At 39.8% G+C, this 19375-nt stretch overlaps 1 protein-coding gene across 4 annotated transcripts in view; it reads left to right on the top strand.

Moving 5' to 3' along the window:
* The window catches only part of KCNIP4 (potassium voltage-gated channel interacting protein 4), an 887684-nt gene that overhangs the window by 847833 nt on the left and 20476 nt on the right, over positions 1 to 19375 (top strand). For all 4 annotated transcript variants that reach the window (XM_047798369.1, XM_047798368.1, XM_047798371.1 and 1 more), the window contains exon 3: positions 13752 to 13821. In XM_047798369.1, coding sequence (XP_047654325.1) covers positions 13752 to 13821 — 70 coding nt within the window. The remainder of the gene's footprint in view (positions 1 to 13751; positions 13822 to 19375) is intronic.

Genomic DNA, 19375 nt, shown 5'->3' with positions numbered 1-19375 from the left:
CCTCATTCTGATGGCTTTCTTGAGCAACTTACAGTGGTCTCCCAAAGTTCCCTAGGTTTCCCTCTCTCTCTGCAGTCCCTTTTCGGGACTTCTACAACTACCTGTGTAACTATCCTTCTCCATCGCTATCAACTTCATTTTGCAGAATCAACATAAGTGACTTGGAAATAGAATTTTAAAAGAAAGCAATATTAGTAAAATTCTTAAAATAATGCACATCATGCCAATGAGTTATTTTTTTCACAATAAAATGCTATCACCTTTCACATTTGATGAACTGAGACTCCCTAGGACATTTAGTAGAGCTAAAACTTGAGCTTGTTCTGTTACAGCAGCTGCCCAGCAGCCCCACAGCCGCAGTGTATCAGCTCTAGCGGCAGCTGTAGTCTATCAGCTCCAGCAGCCCTGTGGCCGCAGTGTTTTCAGTTCCAGCAGCACATTTACAGGCATGGAGACCTCAGGATCATTATGCAGGTGGGCTCAGAGGAGATCGCCCTCTGGGGTCTGAGCATCAGGAAGGGTTTCACAAGGCTTTTATGGGCTAGCTCTTCTGGGTGCGTGCTTGGCTGGTCGGACCAGAGTGAGAACAGGCAGGGTTGTTAATTGCAGATGCAACTTTACAGAAGCAGGTGCATGGGGGAGGGATGGTTAGGGGAAGTTGGCTGGACTTCGCTTAATCATCATGTCCAGGGTCTCTCTCTTTACCTTTTTATTGGGACATTTTCTCCTACAGTTTTTTTGGTTTGGGTTTTGGTTTTTTGGCTGTTAATCTCATGTAACATTTCCCTCTTCCCTGCAGTCAGAAAGAAGATCTAGAGGTTGTGGAAAGTAACATAATGCCTTTTCTATCAAAGGAAATCTTGATTACTCCACTTTGCTCTGGTTTTGGCAGAAATGCCCCTGCGACCCCCCCTCCTGTTTACCTCTTCTCCCAGCAACAATTTGTTTCAATTAGCCAACCGGGAAGAACATGCGCCCTAACCTGACCAATGGGAAGGGATCGGGTACATCACCTGTGTTAGGGATAAATAGGGGAGGGTCCTTTGGCCTGCGCACTTTTTGAAGTATCAGCTTCATGCCCTTCTGCAGAAGTAAAGAGCCTTGTCAAGATTTCTCCTTGTCCATGTGTCTCCCTTTCTGACACTGGCGACCCGAGTCGGAGTTATCTTAATTTCCAACAAGGTGAGGAGAAAATTTGCCTTGCACCTTATATTTCTTCATCATCTGGTGTGACGGTGGGACCACATTGGGCTGGAGGTTGGGGCTGAGGACGTGCCTACATCTCCACATGCAAGAAGCTGAGGTGAACTTGAGCCTAATCTCTTTCCCAACATTATGTAAAAAAGTCTCCCCCCACCCCTTTTTTTTCCAATCTGAAATTCATGTTGAACCATTTTGGCCCCAAGGACTATATCAGAATGTAGAAGATTTATTGATGCAAATTTTAGAAGCAGAGAAATACCTGACATGTTGGCTATTTCCAGTTTTTAATTTTTCTCCTTTTGCAGGCATTAGTGATTTTTTCATTTGTTTTATTTTTCTGTGATGTCAGTATTTCTGTGAGTGTATTTTACAGATAAAACAATAGACTGAGAGAAGGTAAATGACTTGCCATGGGCTTAAATGCCTGGGAACATTAGAACAGAAAGTTAAAGCTGGATTTAGTTCTTAGTGATCAGCTCGTGTGTCCTGAAAACTGAAAACTGAAGGGCTAATCCTATTATTTTGAAATGAGTTTTAACAACCCAGTTGTTGAATACAATGTGGTTTTAAAAATTTGTTGGAATAAGAAATGTTTGTTTCTTGACATTGTTGGTCTCCCCTTAATTTCTGTGATTATATTTACAATAAGCAATCATGAGGGTTGGGAGCTGGAACCAAGATCTTGCCCTAGAAAGTTCTTAATAACCATTTAATGGTCTCTGGTGTGGCCAGGAACTGAAATGTATTTAAGAGAAAGTGGTGACCTATAATAGAACAGCACAAGGAATCAGAAATATTCCCTTGACACAACTAGATAGAGAAGAACAGAAGAATTGCGGGGGGCCGGGGTTGGAATGCAGGGAATTCTAAAAACTTGCCTATAAGTTTTAGAGGAAAATGGCAGAGCAAATTTACCTTCTAATTGCTTGAAAGCTAAAACCTGATTATCTATTCAGGATAAACATTTTAATACCCTGTTCTTAACACAGCTGGGTTCCATAAAAATCAGTCCCTGCCTTCCAGGTATTTACCAAGTCTAAAGGGAGCGGAGGAGTCCACATCAGGATCTAGTGATAAAGAGCTGTACAGGTTATGGCATTGCACCATGTAAATTCAGAAAATTTTCCTACAGTTGTGGAATACCAAATCATCTTTAAATTGTCATTCTACTAAGATGGTGACTTTTTGGAACAACCCCAGTTTCAAAGGAGGAAGTGAAGAGTGGAAGTTTCAATTTAAAAGAACCTATGCTTTTCCAATTGGATTAGGTTTTTTGTTTGTTTGTTGCTTTTTAGGGCCACAGGTGTGGCATGTAGAAGTTCCCAGGCCAGGGGTCAAATCGGATCTGCAGCTGCCAGCCTACACCACAGCCACAGCCACAACCATTTGGGATCCTAGCCTCATCTTCAACCTACACCACAGCTCACAGCAATGCAGGATCTTTAACTCACTGAGAGAGGCCAGGGATCGAACCCAAGTCCTCATGGATACTAGTCAGGTTCATTACCACTGAGCCACAAGGGGAACTCCTGGATTAGATATTAAACAGGGTGGAATAATATGTAAAGATAGTCATGCTCTCCAACCACAGGTCTCTGGGAATGAAACCCTCTATCCATCATCTTTATTGTATCAGTTCATTCACTTCACCTACCTTAATTCATCCTTGCTGGAGGCAGTGGGTTGTTTTGTTTTCACAATTTAATCAACTAATTAATGGGAAATGTTTTTTAAAATCTCAAAGGATAAAATGTCTTAGCTGTGAAATAATTATGCTATAACCCAGCTTGATATGGTCACATCTTGAAAACTATGAAAATAAAAGCCACTTTCCCAAATGTGAATGTATATATACGTAAACAATTATGATACATCTATATCATTAAATGCAATCAGACAAAAATACAACTTGTTTAAGCATCCTTTCATAAAGAAACTTTTTATCTGATCTGGGGGGAGGTACTCCAGACACCAGAGTCTTACCTATAATAATTAGATGGAGTCTATGTGGTAATTTGAAGGCAGTTTTAAGTTATGACTTTGTAAAATAGTAAATAATCAATTTAAAAAGAAAGCAGTTGGGAGTTCTCACTGTGGCACAAGGGGATTGACAGTGTCTGTGCAAGACCAGAGATGTGGGTTTGATCCCAGGCCCAGAGCAGTGGGTTAAGGATCCAGCATTGCCACAGTTTTGGTATAGGTCACAACTCCAGCTGGGATTTTATCCCTGACTGGAAAATTCCACATGCTAGGGGCTAGACACACACACACACACACATGAACAGTTGGATTCACACTCAGAATAAGAACTTCATAGTTTATGATTAAATTCACTTAGGTAGAAACAAATATACCCATATATCACATATGTACATATGCATATATTACAGTTAAGTTCTCAGATGAATCTCAAATATATCTTCAAGTGTGCCACTTTCCCCAGATCTCAATGTGTTTACTAGCCCAGAAGCTATCTGAACTTGTCCTTTTGGGGTTTTTTTGGAGGCTTCATGGTATAGGTATGGTTGATTAAACCATTAGCCACTGGTGATTAGATTCAACCTGATTGCCTTTCCTCTTCCTGGAGGTCAGGGTGGTGGGGACTGAAAATTCCAACCTTCTAACCACCTGGTCAGCTCTCCTAGAAACCAGCTCCCATCCTTGTGTGGGGTCCAAAGGTCATCTTATTAACATAACAAGAGATACTTTTATTTCTCTCCTCACTGAGGAAGTCCCAATCATTTTAGGAGCTCTGTGCTAGAAATGGGGATTCAGACCAGATATTGCTTACTCTAAATCACAATGTTACAGTATCACTTCTACTTTCCATTCATTGGACAGTTGGTCACGTGGTCGCAGCAAACCATTAGGGACTCATGAAATACAGTCTTCCCATGGGTTTGGAAGCAGGGAGAACTTGTTGATAAATAGTGCTAAAAACTATCACACATGAAATTCTGTGCTCCTTGCTTTGTGCAATTCATTGGTTCCTTTTTGGTGTATCTCATGGGTGATTATACTTGTTTAAGAAGATAACTTCCTCTAAGTGCCAGCTTAGCTGCCATGTATTCTTGCCAGAAGAATGGATGGATCCTTATTTAGGGAGTGATATGAGTCTCCCTCTTTTTCTCCTCTAGTTCAAGGGCTCAGTGTTCAGTCTGTGTGTTCCTTTTGTGTTCTGCCCAGAATCTGCTGTGCTAATTATCAAAGAGGTGTCAGTCTATTTCCTTGGTCAAGAAGAATAACTGAAAGGACAGTCTTTGGACAATACATGGATGCCATGACATTATGTGGGTAGAAACCCAAGGTTTTCAGTTTAAGTATCTCACAACCACTGCCATGTATGTGTTCCTTGGCAACAGTAGTAGGTATGAGAATTGATGAAAACATAGATGTTTAAAAGATGTGACATGATAAATATCATAAAAGAATCCCCAAGGAATTATTGATTGCACAAGGACTTTTAGTTTTTCCCTGTGATGTCTTTGTACATAATTCTTCCTTTCAGATTCCTAAAGAGGTGTCTCTAAAGATTTAATAATTATTCTGAAACTGAGGGTGAACAGAATGATTTATGGGCAAAAGAGATTTCAGCCAGTGGAATAAACAACTATTATTGAGAAAATATATCTGATTTGCATATCATGGCAACCATTTCTGGAGCATTCCACCAGAGTTTTGACAAATACCGAAAGGCTTTCTTAAGAGGTAAAATTATAGGGACTCACAATGCACCTCACAAAATAATTTCTTTAGCAATTTTCTACAAATACATGAATCTCCCTTCGGAGCGCTGTTTCCAACACTTTTCATGGACTACTGTATTTCTAATGTATTCCTTTAAGCATTAGTAAGGAAAACTTTTCTCTAACTTAATGAACAAAAGGCTCCTGGGTTTCTGTTGACATTTATTTCCAGTATGGTGGCCTTTATTCATCTTGGCTGTCATTTACAATTGCAGAACTCCGCCTGCCTATGAGGGTAAACTCCGATGATATTAGAGAGAGCAGATTCAATTTATAAAGCTAGAGGAGGAGGCATAACTCAGATCTGCTTTTTAGGCTCATTGCATTATATCAGCCTGACACTCTTCTGGGTTCAGCTGCTTTGATGAATATCATTTAACCCTGATCTAGCCATGTTGAGGTTACAGTGACTCTTTGTATAATGGAGTTCTGCTTACCAAATTCTAGAGAATCCACATTGTACTGAAAACTCGTATTGAATGAGCAAATAGGATGCACAAAGAAGAGGGCTAAGATAACGTGGTGTGTGTTATCTTATTAAGTCTCATAACAGCTCTCTGGTGTCTGTAGTTATCCCCAAGTTATGCAGGAGAACAATGAGACTTAGATTGAAACAACTTGTCTGAAGCTATCCAGAGGTTCAATGCAGTCCTTCTACTTCACTCCAGAGTCAAAGATCATAAGCATGTCACTAGATTATTCTGAATGCATCCTGGCAGAATGATTCCACCTATTGTGTAGGCATGAAGGCATTTGTGATGTCCACATATCAGCCTAGACATCAGGAAACCAGGACACAAGGGAAAGCTCAGCAGCTCACCGTGTGGCTTATGGTCCATCCCTGTAACCTCAACCTCAGCCTCTTCGCCTTTAAAATGAAGCCCACTTTTCCAAAGTTCTGCTTATGAAAACTTATATTAGTACCTGTTTTCGCTAATGAAAAGAAACCTGAAGATTTCTTTTCCTGAAGAGGATTTTCACTTTCATGTAAAAAGTGGAAATAGCATTCAGCATTCATTTTACAGCTAACGAAAGAGACAGCACACCCTGAGCATAAATGAATACTGTCAAGCTCCTTCCCCAAGAACCACTCTCTGTATTTCAGCATCGAGCCTCTGTAGCTTTGAACTTGTTTGTGAGCATCTCTGCTTTATCTCCCGACTTATTTTGTGCCATATGTGAGCCAGATGTGTCTAGCATATACGCTTCTGTGTTTTCACCATTTCGGCTGATGGAAGGGTTCATAGGAGCATTCTGCTTCTAGAGAGCAGGACACACCTGTATCTCTACAGTTGCTTAAATGCTTAATTTCCTGACTCTGTGACCAACAGACTGGGCTCTGCCACTTTCTAATTATGAGGATGAGTTGTTTCTCTCTAAGGAGTTTGCTCATCTGTAAAGTGAAGGTAATGCCAGCATCTCTCCATTCCCATGAGAAAACCCATGTGAAGCATTTAGTGCAATGTATTAACTTATCATTATCATCACCATCATCACCATGCCAATTATTAGTGTAAAAGCACTCTTTTATTAGTGGGATATTAGAAACAGAAACATGGTCATTGTACACTTCCAACGGATTTTTTTTTTTTTTTTTTTTTTTTGCCTTTCAGGGCTGTACCGGTGGCATATGGAGGTTCCCAGGCTAGGGGTCTAATCAGAGCTGTAGCTGCCGGCCTACGCCAGAGCCACAGCAACACAGGATCCAAGCCACGTCTGCGACCTACACCGAAGCTCACAGCAATGCCAGATCCTCAACCCACTGACCGAGGCCAGGGATTGAACCTCGTAGTTCCTAGTCAGATTCATTAACCACTGCGCCACGACGGGAACTCCCATTTACAACTGATCTTGACACATGTCTCACACCAGGACCTAAGGGAACTGAGAAAGATCATCAAGGAGCACATCTAAAGGCCCCAGAAGACCAGGGTCTCTTCAACACCTGACAAAAGTATGGCAGTAATGTGCCAGGAAAATCTCATTTCACATTTATCCTGATCATATCATTATAAAAATTTAAGAAACACTAAAGGAAACTTGCTGGTCATAATATTAAGGTACCAGCCAGCCGAGTACCAGGAAACCCTAGCTACTTAACATTTGATAGAGCACTTCATTTAACCTGCCCTAAAAGCAAGGACTTTTTCCAAAGCACTTTAGTGTCCAGCCATTCGTAATTAGAATAAAGTATATGGTGAGGAAGGAGGTGGAGTGATCCTTGCTGAACGAAACGTAATCATCAAAAAATAAATTAAAAACATTTTCCCCAAGTCTCACAAACAACAATATACATTTGTATTTTTAATTTTAAAAAATGTTTTTTTCTTTTTGGCCACCCCCGTGGCATATGGATTTCCTGGGCCAGGCATCAGATTTGAGCTGTAGTTGAAATCTACCCCACAGCTGCAGCAATGCTGGATCCTTAGCCCACTGTGCCAGTCCAGGGATCAAACCTGCATCCTGGCACTCCCAAGGTGCCACAGATCCCATCATGCCACAGTGGGAATTCCATATGTATTTTTTATTTTCTTTAATTTTTAATTTTTTTGTCTTTTTGCCATTTCTTGGGCCGCTGCCGCGGCATATGGAGGTTCCCAGGCTAGGGGTCTAATTGGAGCTGTAGCCGCCGGCCTACGCCACAGCCACAGCCACAGCCACGCCAGATCCTTAACCCACTGAGTGAGGCCAGGGATCAAATCGGCAACCTCATCGTTCCTAGTCGGATTCGTTACCACTGAGCCACGACGGGAACTCCCCATATGTATTTTTTAATCAACATTCACTGTTTGGTTTCAAAGGGCTTCTTTTTGCATGTGGCTCTCTCCAACACAGCCATGATGGGTGGTTCTGGAAGCAAACAAGTGTGTCTTCCCAAAAGAAGTGTTTCCACAGCTGAATCACCAGAAACTCACTTTTTCAGTCATAGTGGGGGGAAAAAGAAAAGATAATCCAGAAGGCAAGATAACATTGCATTAATGGAGTCAGGGAGGTATGAGCTTAATTCCATAAGAGCAGAAATGGAACTTTCAAAATTCAATTCTGTACCCTTTGTGCCCAGAATAGTGCTCAATGCATAGTGGGCACTAAATAATTATTGATTGAAAGAATAAATACATGCCTGCCTCTGTAAAACAAAACAAAACAAACAAAAAAGATGTGACTCCAAGAAGTTACTTAATTTTAATATCTCCAAGCTTCATTTTCCTCATCTCTAAATGATCTCCATTTTTCAGGATTAGTTAAAATGTTTAAAAGAAATGATGTAGGTACAAAGCTTTTATTAAACAGTTGCTATTGTGGTGATATAGTCCAGCAGCTTGTCATTAAAGCATTCTTGTCTGCATCAAAAACTTGCATATCACTTTTCCCTTGGAGGGATCTATACAAATGCTTTGATGTCCTCTGGTAATTTTCAGAATAATGATTAGATTCATGAGGAAAGCAAGTTATTGTTTGTTCACGGGATTTGGTGATTGTTAAATCACCATATGAGTCTGGTCAGTGGCCCCTCTAGATGTATCACTTTCTCATAAACCAGTGGTGGTAACTCCTATGGGTACAACATTTCTTGAAATTAAGGTGATTCTGCATATGAAGAGTCTTAATATGGTTTAAACTCTTTGGTCTTGTGAGTCTCCTTTAGCCATAAAGATAGAATCACAGGTACACCCACAAATGTATTCACTAGAATATTAATTACGTTTTTATGCCTATGTAGTTCAAAAATTCTGAAATCCCCTAGGTATCCAACAATATGATAAATGCAAGGGACATGTTATTATGCAATGATTAGTAATAATGACATGGAAAATGTTCAGAATATTTTATTACCATGAAAAAATAAGAAAATACTGTTTTATTGTATTACTCTAATGTCATTAGAAAATAGAATATAGAAGCCATGAGGCTTATAGACGGCTGTAGTAGCTTCTTGAAGTATTGATGAATGAAGTTGTCTTCACTTTCCCTAAAGCTGGAAATTCTACTATTTCTTAGATCCTTTCTCTTAGAGTTAAGAAAGTCTAATTAACAAATTCATACTTAGATGTTTAGGCCTTACTGAATTTATTTATTTGAAAATATCCTCTAAAAGTGACATCAGAGGAAAAGAAAATAATTTATGCTGCTAAAGGATGCAATGGTGGTCTTACTAAAGCATCCATGGGAGAACTATGTCAGAACACAGACATTTGGAGCATCTTTCAAATAAGACTGAGACATACATGCTAACACTTCACCAAATCTGTGTCCTCATCTTCTTCCTGAGCACAGGAGAGTTCTCATGTGTTTTGAGATGGACATACTAAGTGATTTCTAACCAATGAAGTGAGAGTAGAAAGGACATATACCACCTTCAGACCCAGTCCAAATATACTTCCCATTCTCACTCCTCAGTGATATTCTCCTTTGGATGAGGCGATCACATAGATGCCCCATGATGATGGCCAAGCTTTCATTAGCCTCGGCCCCTGAGTAACTCTGATCTGTACTCCCACCCAAGACTGTTAGATGTACAAGAAATATACTAAATTCTTTCAAATTTGTTACAGGATTAGGATCTTGTTTGTTACAGCCTCAAGAGTTAACCTAATTAATTTGACCACCTCATTTATGGAATACACTTAGCAGTAGATATGGCCTGGTCATACTCACTCTTGATGGAGCAGTGGAGATACCACTTTTGTGCAGAAATGACTCCACAAAACTGGTGAGGGAAGAGTTAGAAAATAGACCATTTGTACTGTTTTGTAAATCACTGGAGTCCTACAAAATTTGATTAATTTTTTTTACCTGAAGTTTAAAAAAATGCCTTGCTTTCCCATAAGAACCCTTTAGAATAAATAAAAGATCATCACCCTCTGGATTATTATTTTTATCATCTTTTAGCTTGTTTTTGATTTTTTTTCTTCTATTTGGATGTAGGCCCCATGAGAGCAAGACATTTAACTTGTTTATTACTGCTGCCTCAGATCCTAGAAAAGTTCTTATAATAATAAGCAAGCAATATGCTTTGGCTAAAGATGTAAGTTAATGTAAGAAATATAATATGGAAAGAGACAAATTTACTTGGTGAGACTTACCATCCTAAAATGTGACCAGGAGTTTTCAGTTGGCAGAGAAAGAATTTCATCTGACACAGACATGTGATTAAACATAAAGCAAAAACACATGAAACTGTCCATTTCTGAATTTAATTTTACATCATAAGGTGTATCTATCAAAGGTATCTGGAGACAAAAAATACCTGACAAGTTTGCTGAATGCAGATGCCCCTTCATTTCCCATCTTTGTCTCTTGCTAGAATCACTTTACTGGCAGGTGTCCAGCTCTGACCTTGCACAAATTCACCACCTGATGGCAGGGAGCCATCTATTTGCTTTTAATATCTCCAGCAGATGGCTCAGAGATAAAAAGCCAATAAATCACAATTCCTGTGCATGCAAGGGACCAACTACAATGTGCTTATTTGCTCTTAAAGTTGGTTTTGTTCCTTCCAACTAGATAGTCCTTTAGTCCAAAGTTTCGAATGATTAGTGATGTACATGCCGTCTCCTTTCCTTGTGGAGTTGTAGCTGTTGATTGTTCGTTAGTTAATATATTAGGAGTTTCCAGAGAAACAAAAACAATTTATGTGTACATATATAGAAAATTATTTAAGTAACTGGTGCACATGACTGTGAAGCCTTAGCCAGTCCAAAATCTGATAGAGGAGGGATACTCAAGAATTCAGGAAGGAATTCAAGTTCAAATCCAAAGGCAATCTTCTACAGAACAGAAGAACCAATATTGCAGATCAGGCCCAGAGACAATATGCTGGAGAATTCCCTTTTGCTCTTGGGAGATTAGTCTTTGGTTTTATTTAGATCTTCAACTGATTGGGTGAGGCCCACCCATATTATGGGAGGAGATGTTTTACTCAAAATCCATCAATTGAAATGTAACTCTTATTCAAAAAAAAAAAAAAGGCACCCTCATATAAATATCTAGAATAATGTTTGACCAAATGATTGGGCATAGTGGCCCAGACAAGTTGATATATAAAATTTGGCCATCATAATTTGCTTCCTTCCTTTTTTTCTTATTTGTTTTTGGCTGTCCTTTCTTTGCTCCTTGGGTCTTTGGGCTTGTTATTTCCACAGGGATTATTTAATCAAAATCTTGTGACAATCTGGAAAGTTCTAAGCTCATATTCTGGCTCTCTCACTGGATAGCTTAGTCGCAAGGCACTTTACCATAGGACTTCCATTTTTCCTCAGCAAATGGAGATACCTAAGTTATAGGTTTATTTTAATGATCAAATGTGGAAAATATCCATTGACAAACTCTGTGAACACAAGTTCACATTGAAACTATTATTTGAAGTCATGTTTATATATCAAGGATACCACTTTTCAGGAATTCCCACTGTGGCTCAGAGGGTTAAAAACCTGACATAGTGTACATGAAGATGCAGGTTCAATCCCTGGCCTTGCTTGGTGGGTTAAGGATCTAGTATTGCCATAAGCTGCAGGGTAGGTCACAGGTGTGGCTCAGATCCAGTGCTTCTGTGGCTGTGGCATAGGCCTGCATCTACACATCTACAGCTTCAACTCAATTCCTATCCTAGGAACTTCCATATGATGCAGGTGCAGCCATAAAAAAAAGAAAAAAAGAAAAAGAAAAAAAAAGGATACAACCTTTCAAACCAACAAAGGAGAAAATAGAAAATTCTGCATGTGAAGCACATTACAGTTGTAACTGACTCATTAGGATAAAGAAAGATCAAATTAATACATCAAATTTATTCATGAGGGGACAGTGATTTTAAGAGTTAAGAAAAGGTTTAAAGACCGCAAATGATTTTTGAAGATCCCAGGAACAGTATCAAGTTTTAAGTATATAGAATATTCATATCTAAAGTCAGGGAAATTAGCACTCCCCTCATTCTCCCCCAGTCAGGCCTGGAGATGCCAGACAGAATGGGGCTCCTGTGAGAACTAAAGCCAGGGAGTTCAGGTAAGATGGGCCTGTTCACAAGAAGGACCAGACAGAATTTATCACTCTCTCACCTTCAATGTACAATTAACTCCCCACGTGTGGTTTGATGCCAGATTATTTCATGACTGTTGGTCTCCACTCTCCAGGTGTCTCTTTCCAGTTCAGATTTCTGGCCAGGTAGTTCTTGCAGCTCCAAAGAATGAAGCCATATATGCCCTCACCTCAGTCTCAAGTCCACTTTCTCAATCTTTGTTTTCAGCATCAAAGCAGGCCTTTTCTGATAGTTTAAAGTTCAGTTATTTTACAGAAAATGTCCAATGTCAGAGGAGTCCCCCACCAAGTCAATAGTCCAACCTGAGGGGAGTTCCCAAAGTCAGTATCCATCAGTCTTAAATAACTCCACTCTTGGGACAAAGGTGGGAATTCATCACTCTCAGACCTCTTTCTTTTCAAACTCTGCTGTCAAGAAAATTTGGGGGTCCTATCTAACTCGATGTCGCTTAGGACCAGCCATGTTACTGTGTACTCATGAACAATCTGTTCACAGAACTTAGTAACTACTCCCGCTTGAAACTTCCTGGGCCACATTCGACCCACATGAAGCACACCACTTTCTCATTGAACTAAAGATTATGCGTGTCCAGCACCTCTCCAGAGGACACAGAACCAAGATCCAGCAAAGACAGTATTGAAAGTGACAACACTTATGGCTTGAACCTTGCCAGAAGACAGATTGGGAGTTGAACCCCCAGTTTTTTAATTAGGATCACTCACCTGGTGTCTGGACTTACTGAATTTCAGGTCCTTTTTGTCTCAGTGCAGAAGGAATTCAGTGAGAGACAAAGTGATAGGCAAGAAATAGATTTATTAAGATAGGATGCTTGTGAGAGATATAAGCGGGCAGGGAAAGAAGCACTGCCCTGAGCTTCAGGTGGGCTACATTTTTATAATCCAAGGAAAGTGGGAAAGGGAAAAGCTTTCCTTCTTCCTTGTTCTTTGAGTAGACCTCAAGTTTATATCATTAGCCCCTCCTTTTTATCTGGTAAGAGAGTATTTGACCTATGAGGTCTAACTAGGACTGTCATGGCACTTATTTAAATCACCTGAAGGGTGGTAACATCTGCTATAATATGTTGAATCATCTCAGGTTTCTGCATAATGAAGGTCTCCTACTTTGGAAAATCATCTTTCCCTTAAATTCCAGTCTTTGGTCTTAAGAATCATTATCTTGCTGAACTTGAATGCAGGATTCACTTTATCTTTCACTTAATGACCTGAGGCATATCTCATGCTTTTATTTATGGTTTTATAGTTAAGCAAGGCTGCTCCATTCTGCTGGCTTTCTTGAGCAATTATTAACTTACAGCGGTATCCCCAAATTCCCCAGATTCCCCTCTTTGTCTAAGGTCCCCTATTGGGTCTTCCACAACTACCTGTGTAACTGTCCTACTCCATCCCTATCAGTACCAGAAACCTCTCGCAATGTCCTTGCTCTATGAAAAACAAGGTAATTTCCTCCTACCTCAATGAGAAGTATGCGTTCTTAAAAGAAACAGCACATTTTTTAGTGTGTCAGACCAGCTTTGATACTGATAATATGTAAAGTTTTTACACTGGCAATTTTTTTTTTCATTTTGTGAGAACTAGAACAAAGAGACATCTGTTGTGTGCTTTTATTCTTTTTTGTGATAATGGATGGATGGGTAACTTTCTTGGTGCAGCTTTGCAGAGTAGACAGTTCTCTTTCAAAATGTGCAAAAGAAAAAAAAAATCAGTTTTATGAACTCCTCACTCATATTGCTTCTCTACCATTTTCCCTAGGAATGCCCCAGTGGCGTTGTTAATGAAGAGACCTTCAAAGAGATTTACTCGCAGTTCTTTCCACAGGGAGGTAAGTACAAATGTGGACTACTGAATGTACTCTCAGTTAGAATTATGCTTGCAATCTTGAGTTTGGTTTAATCTTTCATGGCATGACTCCTACATTTTTCATCTTTATGTAAGAGAATTAATACACAGTATGTAAGTGCAGATGATTTTAATACATCATAAACGTGAGCTACTTACAAATCGTCAAATACCCTGGAGTTCACCCTTCAGTTTAATGGAAGTAATATTACTGCATCTCCGATAGTATGTCCATCAAATGTACAGTGCTTTCTAACTATGATGGGTTGGTCCTGGATATGCTGCAAAGCTTTCTCATGCATTATAGGACTCATTCTCCCCAAATGGGACACATTTAATCATCCTTAATTTTGGGATGTGAAATCTGGGGCTCTGAGGAGCTAAATGTTTCGCTCAGGGTCACGCGTCTACTAAGTGACAGATCCAGGTTAGAACCCAGATTGCTGTGCAGCCTCTTTAGTATTCTTGCCGCCATTCCTCTCTCTTTTAGTAGTTCTTTACTATCACCCCTCCCCTTGCATCTAAGAAAATTCATACCACTCTAGACATGACGTGAATTGGAAAGAAAGCAAGGAGAATGTAATACTATTTACATGCCAGAAGATGAATGGAGAGTATATTTGCCCCTGGACCTTATAGTCTCTCCTTCAATCATTCAACAGAATATCCAGCTCAACCTTGTCCCACAGCCTACCGTGTGCCCAGCTGTGTATGAAGTGCTGATGGTGTAAGAAGAGGGAGATGTGGTACCTGAACCAAAGAATGTTAGGGTCTAGTGTAGCTGATGAGCAATGTCAACATAAAGTGTTAAGTGTGAAGACAGGGCATAAAAAAGAGCATGGTGAGGAGTTCCCATTGTGGCTCAGTGGTAATGAACCTGGTAAGTATCCATGAGGACGCAGGTTCAATCACTGGCCTCGCTCAGTGGATTAAGGATCTAGCAGTGCCATGAACTATGGTGTAGGTCGCAGATGCAACTCTCTGATCCCTCATTGCTGCAGGTCCGATTCAACCCCTAGCCTGGGACCTCCATATGTCACAGGAGTGGCCCTAAAAAGCAAAAAAAAAAAAAGGCATGGTGAGAGCACTATGTGGACACAGACCAGCTGAATAACAGAAAGGAGAAAAAAATGGGTCTATCCAGATAAATTAAACCTAAGTTGAAGTAGCCACTACACATCAGGCGTCTAATACATGCCTGGCCCTGATATGTGTTACCCATCACCTCCCAGCTAGCTATGATTCTCACTTTTTAATAAAGGTGGAAACCGGAGTTCCCATTGTGGCGCAGCAGAAATGAACCCAACTAGGAACCATGAGGTTGAGGGTTCAATCCCTGGCCTCGCTCAGTGGGTTAAGGATCTGGCGTTGGTGTAGGCCGGCAGCTATAGCTCCATTTAGACCCATAGCCTGGGAACCTCCATATGCTGCAGGTGTGGCTCTAAAAAACAAAAACAAAAACAAAAAACAAACAAAAAATAAAGGTGGAAACTAAGGTGTGGAGAAATTCACCCATTTCCTTGCCATTATCTTTTTACTTTATTTTCTCTTAAAAAATCCACCTTCCTCTTATGCCAAAATAACTGCAATGGTCTCTGAGTGAGTCTTTCTGATTCCAGTCCTCTTCTCTGCTCCACAACCATGGTTAATCTCTACATGAGCCAGAGTTATCCTGTTAAAATGTGAGCCAGGCCACGTCACTGCTCTGCTCAAAGACTTCCGTCCCCTCATGATCTAGATCGTGGTGGGTGGGTGTGGTCACTGTCTCCTGGCCCCTCTCTAGCTTGTCCTCCACTGACCTTCCCCTCCACTCAACTGGTTCCAGCCAACCTGGCCTCCTTGTTCTTCCTCCAGCTCGCCAGCCCCGTGTTGCTTCCAGGTCTTTGAACTTGTGATTCCCTCTGCCTAGAAGTCTCCTCTCCTAAATATCCATCTCAGTATCTCACCACCTCTGCTTTTATTGAAAGGTTTCCTTCTCGAGGAGGCTTTACAGCCACCCTGTCCTACACATTCCCTGTGCCCTTTCCCTGATTTATCTTCCTCGTTAGCTCTCTTCTCTTTATTTTGCTTATTTTTGCTGTTGCTTACTGTCTCTTTTCCCCATGAGAGTGTCATCTCCAAGGGAACAGAAGTTTTTGTGTGTTTTGTTCAGGGCCGTGTCCACAGGTCGAGGAGCAGTGACTGACAAGTAGTCGCGTTCATAGATACTCAGTGCTCTGATGAGTGAATGCATGGATAAATGAGTGACATCCACCACCATGCAACCATATCTGGAAAAGGTGTTTTGAATATATACAACGCTTAAATGTTAATTGTTTCATACAAAAATTAAATTCTCTTTGGGTTTTAGATATTTCAGTAGGTTGAAGACAATTTCATGCAAGGATTCTCCAAATAGAAATATTTGCTGAAGATGGGCTCTTCAAAGAAGTAAATTAGAGTTCTGAGAAAACACAGGGTGACCCATTATTACATGATTTTGGATATATTCTCCCAGGTATTAGTCATAGGGCCAGATGCCAGGGTGATAATGGGTCCACTGTATGTATTAACAAATAACTTAGAATATCATTCAGTTAACACATATTTCTAAATTATTAAAAGCCAAGGAGGTTTTTTTTTTTTTTTTTTTTGCTTTTTTATCTTTTATTGAAGTACAGTTGACCTATAATGTTATATTCATTTCAGGTGTACAACATAGTAATTTGATATTTTACACACTATACTGCATACAAAGCTTATTATAAAATATTGACTATATTCCCTGTGCTGTGCATTCTTTTTTTTTTAAGTTTTAGTGATGTATAGTTGATTTGCAATGTTGTGATAACTTCTGCTGTACGACAGAGTGATTCACTTATACATGTACACATATCCATCCTCTTTCAGATTCTTTTCCCACATAGATTATCACAGAATATTGGGTAGAATTCACTGTGCTATACACCAGGTCCCTGTTGGCCAGTCATTCCATACACCTCAGTGTGCATATGCCAATCCCAAACCCCTACTCCATTCCCTCCCCCACCCCAGGAGAATTTTTCTAAAAATGATATTTACTATAAAATAAGTGTCTGCCAACATATTGATAGGCATTAATATCAAAGCACTTAGCACAAATGGTAATCTTTTAGCTATTTTTTTATTATCTCAAATGAAAGTTATTCACATGCTACAAATTGGATACAACTCTACATTAAAAACTATCTCCTTATTTGAAAAATAACATTTCAACATGCAAGAGCATCTACTTAAGCATAATCCTTTGCAAAGAATTCTTGTTACAAAATCCAAAGGGATTTGAGGAAAAATCACTTTTGCACTCTTAAAAATTGTTTGATTATTCATGTTAATTGAATGCATAAATCTAAAAGCTCCCAGCATTACTGAAGGAAATGAAATACTTTAAATAATGATGACTGGCAATTTAAAAAATTAATATCATGCATGCAAATTGTATCCTGCAGTGCCACTAGAAAAGGGAAATGTCCTAAGGAAGAACGTAGTCTCCAATGGCAGGCACATCCACGCTCTGGCCATCCTCACACTTCTATGGAGTCATTTATTTAGGCAGACTGCCTGAAAGCAACAGATTTCTCTCATTATGAGTCATAACCATGATGGGTCCATAAATCACAATGTCTCACCATTTCCTCCAGGAACATGCTTTGTCTTTTCGCCAGAACCTCCTGCAATTTGCAGTGTGTCAGGCTCTTTAGTTTCTCTACTGCTTCAGCAAGCTGGTCTAACAAGCACAACTTGTTTGGGTGTTCTGGATGTCAGCACAGCTGGACGGAACTGAAGCTTCCCATTTGCGGGGGATGAAATATGTCTGCTCTAAAACAAGCCATGAGGAAATGGCTGGATTGTGCCATTACCTGGACCATTATAGCAATGCTTTTCAACACCAGGTACAGGGGAAGCCTTAGCGTGGAAGCTCTTAGCTCACTAGACATTTTTAAAGCTCATGAAAAGGGCAGTTTCCTGGGCTACTCCTGCTTGTGTTGTAAGAATTTTGCACTTACTTTGACTATATGAGGCCTCTGATAAAACAGCTAGTGAAGGAATAAATGAATGCGCTTTGGTCAGAAGACTCTAAGGCAACAAATATTTCTTAAACAGCCACTGTGTGCAAGGCACTTGAGACACTAAGATGAGCTCTCTGGACAGAAAGCTTTGAATTTTTTTTCCCAAATAACTCCACATACTGAGTACCCTTCTCGTGTTCAGACAATATTTCTAAAAATTTTTAGGATGACTTATAGCAGACATACTGAACAGAAACTACTATCACTTCATGCATGGGAACCAGTTGAATGCATGTGAATATTTAATTCACAGCACTGTTACTATAGGAAGGTGGGATCACATACAAGAGCCTGAGTTTCATATGCTGAGTTTGCTCAGTTTCTTATAATTTTACCTGTGAGGCTAAAAATTAAATGTTGAAATTTTGCAGTTGGGGGATAAAATGTATGGAGTCTTAGGATAGGAAAGGACCTTGAATACACCTTATTTCCATTTCACAAAGGTGGAAAATGGGTGTAGGTACTATTAGGGATGTCACTGTGGTCACCTAATTAGTTAATAGTGGAGTCGGTAATGAAATCAAGACATTCCAGCACTAACTCTTAGAAATAAAGGATGTTAGACTAGAAAGAAACCTTGAGGATTCTTTTGTTCCACATTTTACAAAAGAACAACCTGAGGCCCAGATAAATAAACTATTTGAGTCACATACTTTGGTGGTGACAGAATCTCTTGGTAAACTAGGGACTCAGTCCAGTGCCCTTAATCCAGTTATTTCCAGACCTCACCAATGATACCAATTAATGTCTTGGTTGAAAAGGCCCTTGATGCACAAATATTTCAGAATATTTGAACAAATACACTTGATTATCATGTTCCAGGTTGGTGGGTTGAAGTCAGTTCGGTTGATTTCTTTCTTCCCACCAAAAATCCCCTACTTGTGCTTGAATTGGGATGGGAGTGGGGGGTTTTCAACCAAGACTTAGCTAAGATTTAGTGAACATTTAAAGGATGCCTAGGACTGTTCTGAGAACTTTTTGAATAGTATCTAGTTTAATCTCTTTATGATGACTCAATGAAACACATAGTTACCATCTTGTAGATGAGGAAACTAAGTCACAGAGAGGTTAAACAGCTTGCCCAAGGTCACATGGTTAATATTTAGTAGAGCTGAGATTCAAATTCAGGCACTCTGACTCCACCACACTATTTGCAAACTCTCACTGCCTGGTATATCTAGGCTGGAAAACTGGCTTCACTTCCAAGAAAATTGCCAAGATGCATTTGGAGGAACAAGATGTCCTCTGAGTCACATTAGGGCAAACCTTGAGTGTGTGTATCTCACGTGTCAAGATTTAGACTGGAGCAACCCCGTCTGAGAAGAAATGGTAATTATTGCTCAGTTTGCCTTGTTTTTTAAATTTAAAAAAACTGCCAGCATCATTTGTTCTGAGCCATTATTCATGGTAAGTTCTGCTTACTAATGTAAAGGCACTTACCTTGAATGT

This window comes from Phacochoerus africanus, chromosome 10 (assembly GCF_016906955.1).
Source record: "Phacochoerus africanus isolate WHEZ1 chromosome 10, ROS_Pafr_v1, whole genome shotgun sequence".
NCBI classification, from domain to species: Eukaryota; Metazoa; Chordata; class Mammalia; order Artiodactyla; family Suidae; genus Phacochoerus; species Phacochoerus africanus.
Note: the sequence above shows the minus strand (reverse complement) of the source record. Positions and strands in the feature narration are given on the sequence as shown.